Genomic DNA, 18,559 nt, shown 5'->3' with positions numbered 1-18,559 from the left:
TATTAGCATAGCATTTTTGTCTGTTTAGAGATTAGTAACACTGAGGTACAAACTCCTGAAGTATCAAAAGGGAAGTCACCCATTGCCTTCACTTCATGTTGTCATTTAATGCAAGTTCTTGGATTGTTTTTATGCATTAGTTTCACATTCTTAAATAAACTAAAATTCTGAAGACCTCAGCATCAGCATGTTTAAGACTACTTGCCCTGACATTTGAATCCAGATTTGCAACACAGAACTAAATTTACAGTAAGGGTTTTTTTTTTTTTTACTGTTGTTGTTTCTAGCGGCTTTATGACCACTCAGGTTTCAGTATTAAAAGACAGCACTGGGACAATCCAGCAAAAGCTGCAGAAGGCCAGTGTTCAAGCCTTCCCATTTTTGATCTTGGACTTGTAGCACCAATCCCAGCCAGCTTGGATGAATCAGTTTTTACTGTTGGGATGGACAGTCTTACCAAAAACAGGCAAGCACTACCACCCTGGTTACCTACATATCAATCCCACAGCAAAAAGGCATTTCAAACAAAGTTATTTGCAGGACAGAATACAAAGTGCTATTTTAAAACAGTAACTAAATGCAAAACCAGTATCAATTTAAGGTTCCAAAGATCTTCTGGGAGTGCCTAGAGCAAAAGAGACAAAAAAAGACGAAGAAGTCTATATTGAGAAATACTGGTGAGGAGAGTACCTGTAAGAGTGACTTCCGTGGAGACTCTATCAATAGCCAGCACATCATCTGCTCCATGATCACAAGCTTCCACATAGAACTTCTCTGGTGTTATATGCCTTTAAAGGAACAGATAGGAAAAAGGCATTTCTTTAGCAACACTTACTTTGGGTTTGTTTCTTCTTCACCACCTGAAGACAGGGCAATCAATTTTAAACCTTATTTCAGCCACAAAACCCAAAATTCTCACTGGATTACAGCCACTGATGTTGACATTGCAAAAAAGGAAAGTCAACCTAATGGGTTATTGCAAAATCCACAGCTTGTTTCATTATCTTAATTTTGTTTATTACTTGAAGTTAAAGACACGAAAGTGAGTTTGTGCACATAGTGGTCCACTAATTCATTAAGCTTGAACTATGTCACTTAGAAGTCTGATAAGGTAAAACCAAACTTCAAAATCAGACATTTAACCAGTTTCTAATATCAGAAACTAAAGTACCACATCCCAGAAGCAAGTCTAGTAAACATAAAAATAGTGCCCAGAGTTTTGTAAGTATTGTAAGGATCCACTGGAAACAAGGCAGAAAAAATGGAAGAGTTAAAGTGGCACACTAGTTTATTGAAGCAGGTTTCAGCATCACCATTCCCCAGATTATTTAGCCAGATCTGTGTGACATGTATGGGGTAACCCACATCCCCCTCATCAGACAAATCACACACTGACAGTCTGGTCAGACTTCATAGCTATCTTCCCCTTCAGAAAAACTGTACACAGTACAACACTAGCTATAAAATTAAACACAGTTTTCAGAAATATTCCTTAAATACACCTTTTCAGTTACTCAAAGGAAGCCAGACGTTGTACTGTGCAACAATATAGGAATTATGCAGAAATTACTTGTACCCATACATAGGAAATGCTAAACAAACAAACAACCCAAACACTCTTGAACTGGTGTTGTTAACCCTCAATTATTTTTCTTAGTTTAAGGCTTGACAAGACCAGGAATCAGAGTTTTAAACATCTTGTTCTGGAAACTGATGCTACAGGATAGATATTTTTAGGCTCCTTCTCCCTAAATAGATCTTGCATTTCTTCACATCTTTTGTATTTTTTTTTAATCCTTCAGAAAGCTGAATTAGAATCCTAATTTAGATCAGAAGAGCCCTTTGAAAGAGGTCTTCTAGACCTCTTTTAACATGCCTAACACCCCACCTTCCACCCACTAAAAGCAGGGCCAACTTCAAAGTTTATCCAACTTCAAAGTTAAACCCTATCTCTTAGTGTAGGTTTTGACTCTCCCCAAGGATGGTGATTCTACAGCCTCTCTCAGCAATTAGAGGAAAGTCTGAGGAGACCAAATGCTTAACTCCATAACACACAAACTGTAAAGCAATCAATAATCAACTATGCATCAGTTAATTTAATTTCTTTAATGGAAAATTAGTCTCTGGATCCTAAAATGGGAAATACTTCAACAGTATTCCCTTTGTAAACCTGCTGCTTTAATCTTTCATGTAGATATATGAAGTGCTTTATCTTTGAAACTAGAAAGATCAGAGTAAGAAACACAAACATGCAGTTTGTTGAACACTGAAGCCTTAAAACCCCTACTTTGCTTTCATTGCTTCTGTTTCTGATTAAGTGCACATATGCACCCCTGGCTCTTTAAGGGGGTTTCATAGCAATAGTGGGAGCTGTTTTTATAGTGAAGAGCAAACAAGCTTACACAGATAGAATGAGCAAGACAAGCTTAAGGACATTTATAAGCCCTCAATTTGTTAAAGTATTTAAAAAGAAAATCAGGATATACTATTTAAGGTGCAGTCAGAAACCTATTGCTAGTTCGCAGGAGACAGTAGCAGGCATTTTTTCCACAACAGAAAGCTGCAGCTACTTAACTTCTGTTGGTTTAGTTGAACAGTCAGCTTTTTCTGGGAGCTCAGTTGACACACAAGACTCCAGCTAAAAAAACCCAAAACTGTGGAAAAGACACTGCAAAGCTTAATACTGGACCTGTTATGCCTTTAATACAGACGCTTATACACTCACTCATCTGACTATCCTAAGCAAAATAGCTGGGAAAAAAGAAAAATCTTTTAACATAGCAGGCTGTAAAATAGTGTCCAAAGTAGCAAGAAGGATAGTTTCAGTTTTTGAATACTCTGTATGAAGAACACAACATAGACAAGACACCTACACTGACCGTGTACAGAGCACAACTGCACATTTTCATCCATGATCAGTATTTTTAAAAGCTGCTCTTTTCGTTACAAAGTACAACGTGGCCATGACCGTACTATAGGCTCAGAACTGAGATTCACTTGCATATTAGTTAATGCTTGTTTTCAAACAACTGAGAAAAAGCTTACAAGTGTAGAGTATTTGTCATAAACAAATTTCCTAATTTAGTACGCTCAAGAATAATAATGTCTCCTTGAAGAACATAAAGTCTTTTACCCTCATCATCCACAAATTAAGAAAAATGAGAGAAATTAAGGCTGCCAGTGCAAATTATGTCTGGTGTCTCAATATGTGTCATGCACGCTGCTTCACTAGGCCAGCCCCCAGCATTTCTCTGTCTCAAATCCTAGACCATATTTTGTCTCCTGCCAGTACCACTGCCTCTTCTAACATTTTTTTTCATCACCTTTGTCTCCTCTTACACAATGCCTGTATATTTCTAACTTTGCTTAAACTACGTTTTATGCTCAACACATACACACACACAAACTTTGCAGTCAAAATCCTCTTTCCCACGGTCCTCTCCAAGACCGGATTTGGTAACAAAACTGTCATCGAGAACGCAAGACAAGTGATCCCTGTTTTCAGGTCAATGGACCAAACTGGCTCTAGGCTTCAGCAGCTTGCAGCACACTGCAACAGCCTCATCATTGACTGTTTTGGAGCTTTGGGTGTTTTTGCAGGAGGAAATCAAGTCACCAGTCCACGAAGTTCAGAGGACTTAAATACTTCTGTTGGGGTTGCCATTAAAAACTGCCTAAAATACAACTGCACAACACAAACTGAAAAGCCTAATGCCCTGCAAAATGTTAAATCCTTGCTTTGGAAGAAGTGGGAGAATTAGTGCTCTTTTTAACAGGAAGATGATGATTCACGTAGTCCTTGCTTCCTTTGTGTAAATAGTTGAAAGTTTTCTAAAATAAATGCAGTATTATACTGGGCTGAGGAAGAAGCCAAGACTCAAAGACATTTCAGCCCAAATCCTGATTTACAAACTTACCAATTACCAGAACTAGGCTAGTAGTCTCATTCTTATTTAGATGCCCTTTCCAATTGTAAGACTGCTATAACTGATTGCATCTCACTTCACTTTCAGGAAGGAAGCTGATGAACATTGCATGCAAGAACTGTGTTTTTCCACAGACTCTACTCAGAAGCAAGTCTGTCTAACACAAGCTTAGAAAGGTAACACATGCTTATTTTACCGATCTGAGAAGGAGATACTAAGTGCTGAAAGAAGGATCATTTGCAATGACTAGGAATCTGCAGACAGATTCATTCTAGTCTTTTAATGAAATAAGGAGCAGATGAAAGTCCAAGTGCTAGTATCTTATAAAAATAATAAAGAAATCAGTATTTTCTAGAAGCCCATAATGTCTGTAGTTACTTTTGAAACTGGTTTTCATACACTAGGCCATATTCTGCTTTTGTAAAACCTTCATATTTGATACTGGAGCCTGCCTTCTCCAGCTGCATTGTCACTGCTGTCTATAACCACCCAAAACATGAGGAACTCTTGCTGCCATTACAGCTTAACAGCACGTAAAATCTTCACAAAATTTGAGTTCTTCTCATTGACTGGTTTTAACTACAAAAAAATCCCTTAACCACCATTATCATGAACTATCTCAGTGTTGCTAAATACCAAAGGGAGTGATAAATGGAAATATTTGGCATTGATAGTGTATCTCATGATACTCAAGAAAAGGAAAGGTATTGAAGAACGGCAACCACCAAATTCACGTTTCAAATGTTACTGAAGGTGACTTGGATCTCATTTTAAAAATTTTGTCCAACTGAAACTGTGCAGATCACTACTATGAGATAAAGCAACTCACTCAGTAGGTTTCATTCCACAACACAAAGTTGAGGAAAAAAAAAGTGTTGATTCCAAACATAACAGAAATGAAAGGAAAAAAACCAAACAAACCACCACTTGCTTACACCAAGTGTAGTCAGCTTCATTTACAGTTAAGTGAGGCAGTACTTTTTTTGTTTGTAATTTGTTGTGAAGTTTCACTTCAGTAGTTATATTATAAAGCAGTGCTGTTCATCATCATGAAGATGATGCAAAGTTGCATCCCACATTTAATTAGGTTGATCTTACAGATACAGCATGAAAGAGGACCCATCGTGCTCTAATGGCAACTAAAGATAGTACTTCACTCAATATCACTTAAGCCTTCTAGGCCTCAACAGCCAAGGCCTTACTTCAGTAATCGATTATTTCACCATAAATACCTAACATTGGTCTAAATGCAGGAAACTTTGATGTCAGCCTCTAAATACTGCAACAAAGCAAGCCAAAAGCACGTCCTGTACTGCGCAGCAATGCATTTGCTGTACTCAAGATACCAAAGTGGTCTGCAGCGAGATACGGAAAAGATGTCAGTATATTCACTGAGTCCCAACAGTGTGTTAACTAACAGTGCTAACACATCAACAGTTTCAACACTCCAGAGATTCCAGATTTTCTAGGTGAGCAGGTGTGCTAATTATACATCTACACTAAATATTACTCCTCGAGCAGAAACAGCTCAAGGAACTGGAACATCTCCCATACAGCTGTAGTTGTTGCAGGGAGAAGAAAGGGAGTATAATCCCAGGATTAAAAAGAACACTAATCGAAACATCATTTAAAAACAAACAAACAAGGCATGTATTAAAGGCATAGCTTCATAATGACTATTTCCAGTTAAGTTTCACTTTAAAATGACAAATAATTTACTGTGTAAATTAATGCCCTCCTCAACCAACATCCCTGAGCTTCACCGTGACAGCCACTTAGATTAAGCAGAAAAAAAATAGGATGCGTAGCTGTTCTTTCTGGAAGTATTATCCAAACTCTGAAAAGTCAGTTTCAAAAACAAGTAAAAAACCCAAAAGACAAGACGCACTTTTGGACCTCTCCAAGACAGGTGGAAGGCACTGTGTTCAAGTGCAGTAGCTATGAATGACTGAGAAACACTTTCACAAAGCATGTAGGCATGACTGTGGGCAGGAGGAGTTAAATTTGAAACACAGCTAGTGTCAGAGCCCCACAGGATACGGAGAAGGCTATCAGCAAGGTAAGTCTTTCCCCAAGCACAAAGAAAAGTGATTTTAAGTGACCCAAAATAACAGCCAGGACTCTCTCTATTCTGCAGATAGTTTTACCGATCATTTTTTATTGATTAATTGGACCAATAGCTTCACCATCACCCACTAGCTTGCTACCTGCAATACCCGTTTGCATTTTGCGATTTGTTCCTGAGGCTACAGAAGGAAGTTAAATAAGTATAGCAGTGACAGAGATGACAACTATGAATAGGAGTTTTCAGGTTAACAGTTTTCCCCAATAACTGCTGGTGTAACTCCCCTAATTCCAACGGTAGCACAGACACTAGACATCAGCATTTTTACCGGTATCACCTGAACCTGACTGATGACACAGGTCAAGGCAGAAAGTGTTTGAGTCACTACTTTCGCCAATGTGAGAAATGCAAGAGGTTTGCATTCAGAGCTAGAACCTGTGACTGGAGGTACAGAATGGGACCCTGCAGAGCACTACAATCAACAAAGCTCTATACAGGGCCACCAGACTACTCAGAAGAGGTACAGGTGCCAAATCTGACCTTTTCATAGTGAGAATGAAGTCAGTTAAAAAAAAACAAAACACTATGCTGTTACCACTAAATCCCCAAACTGAAGTCCAGCCTGGATTCCCCAGAAGAACAGTCTCCTTTGACCGTGCCAACTTACTAAGTTTGACTCAACACTCAAGCTATGGTCCTATATCTTAAAATGCTTGGTAGAAAGTCTGTAGGCATTACTACAACTTGGTGTAACAGCAGGGAAAAAAACCCCATTTTCTCAGAACACAAGATAATTCTGCTTTCAAGTTTATGAAAAAATGTATGTTAAACTACATTTGAGACAGCTTTGTTCTAAAAAGATCAAAGCTTACTTTTAGTTAAGATTAAACTTTAAATGAGAGAATTCTTTACTAGCCTGTATCCAGGAAAGTGCTTTTACTTAAAAAAAAAGCGCTCAGTAAGAACAACTGCGTACTACAGGTCACACAACTGCTATTCATACAACTCACCTTTTCTCCTCTGCAGGCAAAAAGATCACAAGTTCAGCTTAAAGAAAGACAAATACTGTTTAGGTGACAATAGGCAAAAAAAAAAAAGCTTTCTGCCAAATAAGCAAGTCTTTCATCTATCACTGATGATCTTACTCTTCAGTAATATTGTTACCTCCAGTGTCTGTGTACCCTCACGTAGCCCCCTAATCAGAATAAGGAAAGAAGCCCAGTGATTTTTAAAAACCTAACATCATTATGACAAACTGTTTATACAGATCTCCAAGACAGATCTAAGTATGCCTGCTCTGAATCCAAAAAGATGACTGTCAAATTAAATTTAACAAAGTACAGTTAAATCAGGCTTTAAAAGTCACTTTCAGATACTGCTGCCTGGAAATGGCACCAGTAACTCAATTACAGTGTTTCAAGCTAATATGCAGAGGTGAGAAGCCTAGGAACACCTTTAGGACACACAAGGACATTCCACCGTTGGCTTCCGACAGCCATGAAGAGACTCATGGTCAGAGCAATTTTTTCAGGAGTTTCGACCGGCCAGTGCGAGGGCTTATAATGGAAACGCCTCTTCAGTTTTAATTTTGCACTGCTTCAGTTACGCAACTTCTTTTGCTGTATAAAAGGCAAAGAGTGAGCATCTGGCACATGCAAGTTCACAGGGTTACATTCGCCTCCAAAACCTTCGTTTTAATGAAAAAATTACACCGGAAGGTTAGAAGAGTCTATTTGAAAAGTCACAGCAGGCACTATACAGGGGAGTCCCAGCGGTCCAAAATCATCAACTGCCATCAAAACCACCCCACGAAGCCCCGTGCCACGGAAGACCGAGGTGCAGGCGTGCTGACGGGACCTCCCGCTGGCCGCTCGCACCGCGCACACACAGCTTCGCCTCCGCGTCGGCGCTCGAGTGTCTGCCACAGCGGCCCAGAGGGCGGCAGCCCGGGTCCCCCCTCCTCCGCGCAGACCCCAGCGGCCACCCGCCCCGCCCCGCCGCTCGCCGAGGCGGGCACAGGGACGACCTGCACGCACTGGCCCTCCGCTGTACCGGCGGGCAACGAGGCGGACGCGCCAGCTGCCGGCGGCATCGCTGCCGGGGCTGCGCTACCAGGCGGACGGACGACGGCCGGGGACGGGATCGGCACGGCGGCCAAAGTCCTCCTCCCTCTCGGCCCGGGCTGCCGCACGCAGCCGCCGCCTCGGGCCAAGCCCTTCGCGCTGACCCAGGAAGCGAGGGGGAGGCGGCGAGCCCGGCCCGGCCCGGCGGCGGCCCCGGGGCACCGCGCGGGGACGGCCGAGGGCGGCAACAGCGCCGCCGGCCGCCGGGCTCCCCGCAGCGCGGCGGGACCCCGCGGGGCTCCGGGCCGCCCGGTCTGCGAGAGGAGCGCGAGGCGGGCGGGGGAGGGGGGGGGGACCGGCGACCGCTGCTCCGACGGCCGGTCCCTCCCCTCCGGCAAGGCCGGTAGCGGCAGGTGACAGAGCCGCGTTCCCCCCTCCCGGCGGGTCACTCACAGCTTCAGGCTGGCGTAGGCCGCCGCTGCCGTCGTTCCTGCCACTGCCGCCATTCGTCCCCCTCCGGCCGGCTCCGCGTCGCTCTCGGCCCCTCCGACCCGGCCGCTCCCCCCCTTCCAGACTGACGCGTCCCCCGGCCTGGAGGGACGGGACCCCGCACCGGACAAACCTACTCGGGCACGTTAGCGAGGGACACAGGGCGGGGCACGGCCTATAGAGGAAGGGGGACGGCCTGGGTCGACTCTCCGGCCCCTCGATTGGCTGAACCACCGCGCTCTAACCCCGCCCCCGTCGCGCCGGCGGCCACCAGGGCACGGCGAAGCGCTGACGCACTGCCCGCGGCGGGAGGGGCGGGGGCGTTCGAACGAGGCGGATGAGGCTGGGCCAGCGCGCGGGAGGGGCGGAAAGCCCCACCCCGAAGGAGCCTCTGGGCGGGGTATCGGTGGGGAGGTCGCGTCGGATTGGCTGCCCTACTCCCGGCGGGTCTGCCCCCGCGCGGGTTCTCTGCTGAAGTGCACGCAGGCAAAAGGGCTTTTTCGAGCAGGGCCAGTGGCGCAATGGATAACGCGTCTGACTACGGATCAGAAGATTCTAGGTTCGACTCCTGGCTGGCTCGGCTGCTCATTTTTTGCCTTCTGCCCCCCCGCCCCTCCCTCTTTCTTTCCCTGCTGGGCTCTAGCCCGAGGGTGCTGCTTGCAGCCCCCAGCTCCTGGACAGCCCCCGCTCCTGCACAGACACCCCCCGGCCACCCTTATATCCCCAACGTGGGGGTCCGCCAGGTGCAGGGGCGTCCAAAGCACCCCAGGGTTGGGCGGCGTTGCAGAGAGTCGTGCCCTTCTGCATGGCCCCTGGCAGCCCACCACCACGGGCACCACCTCGGGGACAGCTGGGCCCCCCTTCGGGGGCGCCACGGAGCCGCCTGCCTCCCAGAACCAGGGGAACTCACCCCCAAACCCTCTAAGGAATCCATCCCACCCACGCTGCAAAGGAGAGCCCCGTGCTGGGACCGTGCCTGCTCCCACCCCTAGCACATCCCTCCCCAGCTCCTCACTCCGGGACACGGGTCTCCCCAGAGGGACGCTGGAGCGGGATGGGGCTGCAGCAAATACCAGCCGCCTGCGAAGGACTGGAAATCCCCAGTGAACCCCGCTGAGGAGGTTCCCCCTGCCAGTCCCTACTTCAGCCACTGAAGGGACAAGAGGGGGGGACAAGAGGAAGGCAGAGGCTGGGAAACCATCATCTCATAACGTAACTCTCTCCCCATGGAGTCTGGGCGATGACAATCACCGTAATTTTAGGAAAGACTTGACGCTGAGCATTGCTGCACAATATTGTCTTTAATCACCGAAATCACAACAGGCCAGCGGCTTCACCCCTGCTGCCGGCCTTCATTCTTTATAAATATTTAACAGCACAGAAGAAAAGAGGGCTGTGTTCACAGGTGGCTAAGGTTAGTTACACCAGCACAAATCCTAAAATACTCTCTCCTGGAGCTGAGCTTTGAAGGAAACATAAACAAAATAATTAGTACCGTTCAGTATCATTAGCCAGGCTCTGGATTTGCTTTCCAGATACAGAAAGCCACAGCCCAAATGTGTGCACCTATGTCCCCATCTGGCCGTGCACCGCAGACCTGCTGCGAGGGGACCAGGGTTGGTGACAGCAGGGCTGGGAACTGCAGCCCAGGTCACCCCTTCACTGGGGCACTGGGCATCCCTGTGGTCTGCCTTTGGGGGCTCTACACCATGTATTTTCATGTGGAGACAGTTTCTTCCTGTCTCTCATCTTGTTTTAGTGGGCTACAGATGCATACTGCCATGCGAGCTTCTGGCTGCCCCCCGGAAGAAAGAAGGGTGAGGATTTTTAGTGCTCAAAAAAGCTTAATTTTGTTTCTCCTTAGGAAAAAGGTGGGTGAGCAGTGCCAGGCTCTGGGCTCATGGCAGGAAGATATCTGCCCAATTGGCTCTGGTAAGTACACCTAGTGCCACTGCAGCCAGTGAGCAGCAGGATGCAGAAATGGAAAATAAAAATGAACACCGAAATGCTGTGCCAAGAGAGAGGCAAATCCCCTCCCAGCTTCTCCCAGTGATGCAGGCACTCGGCCTCAGAGGATGGGCGAAAAAAGATGTGTATCTGGCCATAGCGTTTCCCTGCCCGCAGGTTCTAACTCCAGAGATGTTTCTCCAGCGATGAGGCCTGGGTCAACTTGTCCTTACATTCACACCCAGAAAAGTTGCTCAAAATGCATCTACAAACCTTGGCATGGGCTCAGAGGAGTGAAAGTCAGGTCTCTGGCAGGCAGCACATGCTGCACATCCACGTGCACAGACACGACAGCACACGCAGAGCATGCAGCCAAGGCCAACATGGGAGAAACACGGTCCAGACCAGTGTATGCAGGTGTGTTTCTACTCAAAACCCCCTCTAAAAAATGTCCAGGAATACGATAAACAAAAGCAAATCCCCTTCGTGCCACCATCTCCCTTGCTCTCTGTAATCACCTCCCCTTTTTTCCCTACAGCTACTGTATTTTTTAAGTCACATCCTTCTCTCTCCATGCACCCTCACTGCTTCAGTATCTACTTTTGTTTATTGAACAAAAAAGTTGTCAGTCTGTTTCAGCGATCATTTCAAGGCAAGTTTTACACTGCCACAGATTCATCCTCAAGTATGTCTTGTCTGTAATATCACTCTGGCCTTGATCCAACACCGACCTACGCACACACATCGATTTTCATGTACGTGCGCAGCCTTATTGGTTTCAGTGGGACTGCCTGCACATTTGAAGTTCAGTGCAGATGGAGTCCTTCATCTGATTTTCTTAGCAACAGCAGCACAGTACAAAGCTGCTGCTGCATCGACCAGCAGCAGGCTGATATTCAGGTAATATGGAGGATCAGGTCAAAGCATCCAAATAAGGATGGACAGCACGTGTTAATCTTCCATTAAGCAAGGACCTGGTTTTGCTGTTGCTGAAATAATATAAGTGGCAAAATTTCCAGAGAAGTGCAAAACAGGGACTAAATTCATTAGGAAGCATGCACCTGCTGTTCTCCCCAGGGCTATGAACTCACGGGAGAGAGAGGTGGAGATTACAGCAGTGCTTACAAACAGACCTGAATACTGAAATTCAGGGATGCCAAATATTTGCCCAGTGCTAAAAATTAGCACAAGGAGAAAGCACAACAAGATACTTACTTTTTCTCTCAGCAGCCAAAGATAACCCTTTCCTTTTGAATGGCCAGCCAGACCCATCCAGCTCTTACGAGCCCAGTTTCCCCCTTTCAAGGCTGCCATAGCACACCTCCAACATTTCCAGACCAGGGAGTTATTCATTCACTTTGTAGTAAAAAGATCTACAAAAAAATCATTTAAACCCTGAAAGACTGAGAAAACATTTTAAAAGCCCTCAAATGAAAATCGGAAACTGAAGAGCCACAGACCTCATCAAATGCTCCTTACCAGGGTATGTGAAAATGCTGTTCCCTGCATTTAACATCAGGGCAGTTTCCTAAACCACTTTGATCACAGGGGTTTCTTACACTTTAGATTACACAAAAATGTCTGCTTCTTCTATAGCTGGGGCCTCCCCCCAGCTTTTATGTAAAATTCCCTATTTAAATGAGTTTCTGTACTCTAAACGATAGACATTTAACAGCATGATCTGAATGAAAAAACCTATTAAGCGCTGGTTCCTGAAAGCAAGTTTCAGGGAGTTCACTTGAATAACTATTTGCATGAGAGTTACTCATTACCAGCACAATGGGACTTCCAAGGGTCCCTTTACCCTAAAACCAGACAGAAGAGCATGCTGGGGGAGGAATTAAGACTAACTTTTCATAGCATGTTCAGCATCTTAATAAATAAAAAGACAACAAAGTTCATGTGAACAGCAAAACCCAATGCGTATCAGCCAGGAGATAAGAATTTAACACGTTTTCCGAAATTCTGCAGAGGATGCAAAGCCTTGCACCTCCAGCTCCAGGGCCACCTGCCTGCCCGTGTTTCCCTTTGGGGAGCTGCCTGAAGGCAGGCAGTGAGGGCTCGCAGCTCCACAGATGCCTCGCGGGTGGTCAGGAGGAGGAGAAGCCTCCCCTGCGCAGGATGCCCTTGCCTCCCCTCACAGATCAGGCAGCTGCAGAGCCAGGGACAAGCTGGGGACAATCGACAGGGACTCAGACACCCACAGCCTAGAAGAAATAATAATGAGCTTAAGTTAATTCAAACTCCTGAAGATAAAAGCGGTGCAAGTTGGCACACACAAGGGAGCAGGGCAAAGCAGCAGACGCTTTAGCTTCGGCCACAAACACGCCATTTTCAATAGCTTCACATTGCTGTTCTAGCTCTTCGTCAATACAGGGAAGGAGAGCGTCAGCACTTAATAATTTATACAGGACCTCAAACCTGAAAGTAGGGCAGCCGTCATTTCCCCAGCGCTGAGGGATACGGGATGGCTGACAGGAGTAACAAGACACTGTGTGGGAGCAGAGGCCAAACTTTCCAGTGATGCAAAGTGGGCTCCAGCAAGACAGCTTGCCACAAACAGGCTGCTCGAGACTTTCCACGAAGAAAAATTGTCTTTCTCCCCCTCCCCTTCTTTCCTGCTTATTTTGGGGTTGTGGGGCAGGCTGCAAGAGTGAGACAGTAGTTAAAACCACAACTTAAAAAGAAAATACAAGTCCCACTAGTGTTTTCAGATCTTTCCAAAATGAAGGCCAGAAAATGTGCATGAGGGGTTGCTCTAAAAATCAAGAGCTAGCAAAAGCATGAGCCACATAGTAGCTGGTCTCAGAGACAGAGCAACAGATGACCAAGGCTGGTGTTTTCCAGCTCACTTCCAGAAGCCACTTTGATATCTCGCTGCTGTTGCTGCCAAAGGAAGCTCAGGGAAGGGAACCACCTGCCCAGCACTATTTGAATTATTTACCAGGGACATCAGCTGGCATTATTTCCCACCTCAGTCCCTTCAGTCCTAAGATCACAGTCATACCTTGAAACCGTGTCCCTTGCCCCAGCCTAGCTGTGCTGCAGGACACAAGCTGATGCAATGCACCAGGGTGAGAGCACTCCAGATCTACCCCGGCTGTTCTGTTGCCCCCAATCCACACTGCCTGGATACAGCACCGGTTATATTTTGTGCTGGCTCCCATCCCCTCACTATCCACCATTTGGAGGCTAAATTTAAGACTCTAGGGAGCTCACAAGGTCCTCTAAAATCACAGCTAAAACTCTCTGAAGATATATATGCCCCAGAGCCATGCATACTGCAGTGGGAAAGTCCGCCCCCCACCTTGAGCTTTTGGTCACTCACTGAGGGGCTGCATGTCCCCAGGAGAAAGGGCACCACAGAGCTAAGCTACACCAAAGCTGGAGCTCTGGATGGTTTCCAGCGCAGGACTGACCTCCAGCCACGTGCTGCCATCCCCATCCCGAAGAGCAGCAGCAACAGGCAGAGGCGCTTACGGCTGGATGGGGTAGAAGGCCGGATGGTCTGTTGTCCCGATGAAACTCCACGCCAAAACCACCAAGTTCCAAGGCTTGGACAGTTGCAGACGCTCACATTTCAGCCGAGGCAAGCTGATACAGACATGTAGGAGAGTGCTAACAGGCCACTGGTCTCCATTAATTTTATAGCAGACGCTTGTGCCTGTTTAATACTCAGCACAGCAACTTACACCACTCAAAACGGAGGCCCGTGGTATTCATGAGCATGGGCAGAGACAGGCAGCTTGCTTCTACCCAGCACCTGTGCTGCTCCAGGCGGGTACATGAGGCAGTCTGATTACATGGTATGAAGTTCAAGCACCTATTTGGCTACATCCGTGCTACTGGAAAGAAGTTTTGGTTGAACCATAGTGGGTTCTTGGCATGGGCTGACTTCAGGAGTCCCAGTGCCACTGATCAGCTAATTTGTTGTAGTTCCTCACTAAAAAGATCTTCAAGAATGTAATCCCATCCTCTACCAATCAGAACCAAATTTACATCCTTAGCACAGACACATGAGGATTTAACTAGTTTTCCACACAGTATGTTGAAAAGAGTAGCTAAGATCCCCAACTACATCTGAGGCTTTACATTAAGAGCTTCTTAGAATCATAGAATCATTCAGGTTGGAAAAGACCCTTAAGATCAAGTCTAACCGTTAGCCTAACACTGCCAAGTCCACCACTAAACCCTGTCACTATATGCCTCATCTACAGGTCTTTTAAATACCTCCAGGGATGTTGACTCCACCACTTCCCTGGGCAGCCTGTTCCAATGCTTGATAACCCCTTCAGTGAAGAAATTTTCCCTAGTGTCCAATCTAAACCTCCTCTGGCGCAACTTGAGGCCATTTCCTCTTGTCCTATCACTTCTTACTTGGGAGAAGAGTCCAACACCCACTGCACTACAACCTCCTTTCAGGTAGTTATAGAGAGTGATAACGTCTCCCCTAAGCCTCCTTTTCTCCAGGCTAAACAACCCCTTAAACAAAAACTCTTCTTAAACAAAAACTTTGTACCTCTACATGACGGGCTGCACAGCCTTGGTACCTACAGAACATGCACTGCAGGCACACCTATCCTATATGTAACACATACCTGGGGAGCAGATTTCTTTGACTATAAAGCAGGGAGGGGGGTCAAAAAGAGAAACAATTTGCCTTTCTGCTTTCTCAGCATAACAGAAAGTAAGGGCCAACCTCTTTAACCCCTTGCTCAGATAAGCTGTTATTATTCATGGGAGCAAATCTGTTTATACCAACATACACATCTGAGTACAGGTTGTGGAGCTGGGCTCTAAATCCCTGTGTAACAAAGCCTTCATAACGACCTTGAGTTTGTTCCCAGAGCTCTAAATAAGCACCATTATGAAATGGCTTTGTGCTGGGTAAACACCACAGAAAGGAGTGGCCAGGCTGGGGGTTGAGCTGTGGGGACAAACTGGAAAACTCAGGCAAGTGTCTGCATACAGAGAGCTTTTTTCCAAAGCAAGCTCTGCAAGCAAGAATGAGGATGGATTTCCCTTGTGTCCACACTTTCAGCATCCCGACCTTTCCTTTCCAAATACGATCCACTGTTTGGACTCTGACACAGCAGACTGGCCCCTGTGCATCACGCTGACACGAAAGCCTGGGCCCCAAGTCATCATGGTAGCTCAGCCTAGCTTGTTCCAGTTTTTTGTTCTGTTTGAAACGGGATGTCAGCCTCCAGCTGCCAGCCAGCAAGCCTGGAGAGCTGGTGCTTTTACAGCCAGACTTGATTCTGGAGTTGAGGGAATTAACTGGAAGGTCTGCATGCATCCTTGCTTTTCTTTTCCTAAAGAACTAATAAAAAGAGAGAGTGTCTAAAAACGGCTATTAACAGGTTGATGTCCTTCAGGGAATCTGATGTAATGTGCTTGTCAGGAAACACTTAGTAGGCCAACGGGACGTCCCTGGCAGGCAGGCAGGCAGGCAAGCCAGCCTCTGGCTTTTTAATTGTGCGTGGCACGATCTGAGTTCATAGGCACGACAGCAAATTGTGCTTTCACTGAAGAATCTTCCAAAATGAGCCAAGAGGAATCTCCAGACAGCAGAAAAAGGCACATAAAAGTAAACCAATCAGTTTAGATAACATGCCACATTCTTGCTCAAGTAGACATGGATTGATACAGCTGGAACTCACAAGCACACAAACTCTGGGAATCCAGCAAAAATCTCTCATATCCTCTTACAGGAACATTGCCGACTGGCGAAAAACATGCACAGGAAACCAGCTGAGGGTGGGGAGAGGGAGATCATGTAACAAGTCTTCTGTCCTGGCTTTCCAATGTCGGCCACGCTGGCTAGTAGTGGTGCTGGTATGCTGGAGTTGTGCCGTTCTCTATGTGTTTCAGATGACAGGAGTGACAAAGCAAATGTTCATCTAGTGGGTAACAGCGATGCCCATCTTCGTCATTCAGTTCCATCCCACAGTCCTGCAAAAAGAGGCCATGAAAATTATTAGAGCTTCTATTCATCTGCCGGTGTAAACTGGGGCCTGGCTTCCAGGAAGGTGATTTTGTGACACAGACAGAAGACACCCAGCCAACAGCTAGTAAGTCAAACGTGTGTCACAAGAAGGAAAGCATCTGACACAGGCATTTTGAGGGGCAGCCTTGCACAAGTTCGTCTTAAGCAGTTTAATTGAATAAACTTTATCTTGTGGAGAGGTGCAATCCCATGTATTTTAAATGTGCTCGTGTCTCCTTACACTCTCAGGTTGGATTCACCTGTTCTCATTACATTAATTGCAGCTGTACTGATGTGAAACCAGCCAACTGAGTCAGGGCCTCTTTCCATTGCACCAGGAGCACAGTGAGAGAAGACATCTATTTATTTTACTTGACAGTGCAGAAGTATAAGGGCTTTCTGGGAAGCCCTGCACAGAGACCAGACGGTGTTTAAGAGCTGGCATCTCTCAGGATTTTTTTTGTGCAGCCATATGCTTTCTCCAGCCCCAATGACACATTCATTTTGCCTGACAGTGAAGATAACTTACACCGCAGAGGATCGGTCACCACCTTAGCATTTTTGAAAAATCTGACTTGGAAATCAGGTACACTAATGCGATCTGGAGCTCAAGGCTTCTGAAAGGCAGCAATAGAATCTTACTAAGCCACCATGTTTCCTTCATTAACAAATAAAGTGCCGAGTTTAAAAGTGATAATTAACTCTTTGCCCATTACTTTATAGATAGCAAATGAAATTGCAGCCAAGACACATTGCTGCAAAAACTTTTGTCCTCAAACTGGAAATTTCTCCGTCAAACAATGCAAGGTTTGAATTGCTAATCTACTGCCACTGTAAGGGAGGAGATTTATTTCCATCTGTGGCATCTGACTGCAGAGCCATTGTGAGATGTCTTAAACACTCATCTTGTCTGAACAAGAGGAGAGGGGAGGGGAGAGCAGGGCCACGTCCTGGGGAGGTGGGGTGGGGGTTCCCCTGAGCCATCGTCCCCTTTCGGCGATGTTCTGTTTCTGCACCTGCGTGCCGGGCCAGGTCAGTCATCAGTCACTGCAGTGAGGGCCCTTGCCACAGAGTGCGCATGGCCCGATGCCACCAGCCCCCCAACCCATTTCTAGAGGGTTCTTGGCGCAAAGCGTGCACGCCCCAGGGTAGCCCCCGACTCATTTCTAGAAGATTCTCATCTCAGAGTGCGCATGCTTGCAGTGGCATTTCAATCTGCCTCTAAGGGGCAGGGATAGAGACTTTAAAAAGGCCACAAGGCGAGGAAACCGTGTGCACCCACTGCCTGAGGATCGACCTCCCAGCCACATCTTACCAACGTGTGATCCAACGGTTGGTGGTACCTTACATTCTACCTTTTTCCTTTCTCTTTCCTCCTTCCTCTCGTTCTCAACTATTACCAGGGCCAAGCGTTGTGGCCATGTTTGCCTTTAAGGGGCATTGAAATCGCATTTGTCTTTAATAAGTGTTTGGATTGCACTTCCCTTTGCCAACTCTCCACTCAGTTATCATTCTTGTTTTGATTATTGGTTGTTGCCAATGTTAAACAAAGTTACTGAGTAACTTTGAGTAATTGTCATTACTCCTTGTTGTCGCACAGAAATCCAAAGCAACCTCCCCTTGTCCCAGCCAGTGGGAGAGGACACCATCTTAAAAATAGTAGTTATCAGTGTTAAGTGCCCACACCCTGAGAAAGCTGCTGCCCTACCTCACAGTGATAGCATTCCACGTGATAATCCTTGTCCATGGACACAACCCGAATGGTCTCATCAGACCCCTGTAAGCATGCAAGCAAAAGAGAAATTACAAATGACTGCAGCAGAATCAGACACAGGCACTCTGTAGACTGCTCCCCACAACGACGTGAATGTTGAGGAAATGCATTTGGGCTGCTGGTTGGACACCACAAATAAATCCTGCCACCTGCAGTTATTTTAACAGTAAAGCTTCATCATCAACTGACTGCAGACAGCCTCTAAAATGTAACACCAGAAATGGAAAATTCTGTCTGTTTAACAGTTACATCTATCTCAAATCATGCATCAATGATTTGGTAATTTCAATATATCACTTTTCTCAG

The 18,559-nt window shown here is 46.1% G+C and overlaps 2 protein-coding genes and 1 non-coding gene across 3 annotated transcripts in view; 1 reads left to right on the top strand and 2 right to left on the bottom strand.

Moving 5' to 3' along the window:
- The window catches only part of SACM1L (SAC1 like phosphatidylinositide phosphatase), a 31,122-nt gene extending 22,556 nt beyond the window's left edge, over nt 1-8,566 (bottom strand). Inside the window, exons 1-2 of the mRNA XM_086468686.1 lie at nt 8,508-8,566; nt 691-788 (exon numbers count right to left, since the gene is read on the bottom strand). Of these exons, the coding sequence (XP_086324812.1) occupies nt 691-788; nt 8,508-8,560 (151 nt within the window). The 5' untranslated portion in view covers nt 8,561-8,566. The remainder of the gene's footprint in view (nt 1-690; nt 789-8,507) is intronic.
- Nucleotides 8,567-9,050: 484 nt separating this feature from the next.
- TRNAR-ACG (transfer RNA arginine (anticodon ACG)) lies at nt 9,051-9,123 on the top strand. The gene has a single exon. It is a non-coding gene; the product is annotated as a tRNA-Arg (tRNA).
- A 7,190-nt stretch (nt 9,124-16,313) lies between these two features.
- Nucleotides 16,314-18,559, bottom strand: part of LIMD1 (LIM domain containing 1) — a 30,749-nt gene continuing 28,503 nt past the window's right edge. Inside the window, exons 7-8 of the mRNA XM_009945921.2 lie at nt 18,188-18,256; nt 16,314-16,445 (exon numbers count right to left, since the gene is read on the bottom strand). Coding sequence (XP_009944223.2) covers nt 16,314-16,445; nt 18,188-18,256 — 201 coding nt within the window. The remainder of the gene's footprint in view (nt 16,446-18,187; nt 18,257-18,559) is intronic.

The sequence above is a fragment of the Leptosomus discolor genome, chromosome 7 (assembly GCF_034619465.1).
Source record: "Leptosomus discolor isolate bLepDis1 chromosome 7, bLepDis1.hap2, whole genome shotgun sequence".
NCBI classification, from domain to species: Eukaryota; Metazoa; Chordata; class Aves; order Leptosomiformes; family Leptosomidae; genus Leptosomus; species Leptosomus discolor.
Note: the sequence above shows the minus strand (reverse complement) of the source record. Positions and strands in the feature narration are given on the sequence as shown.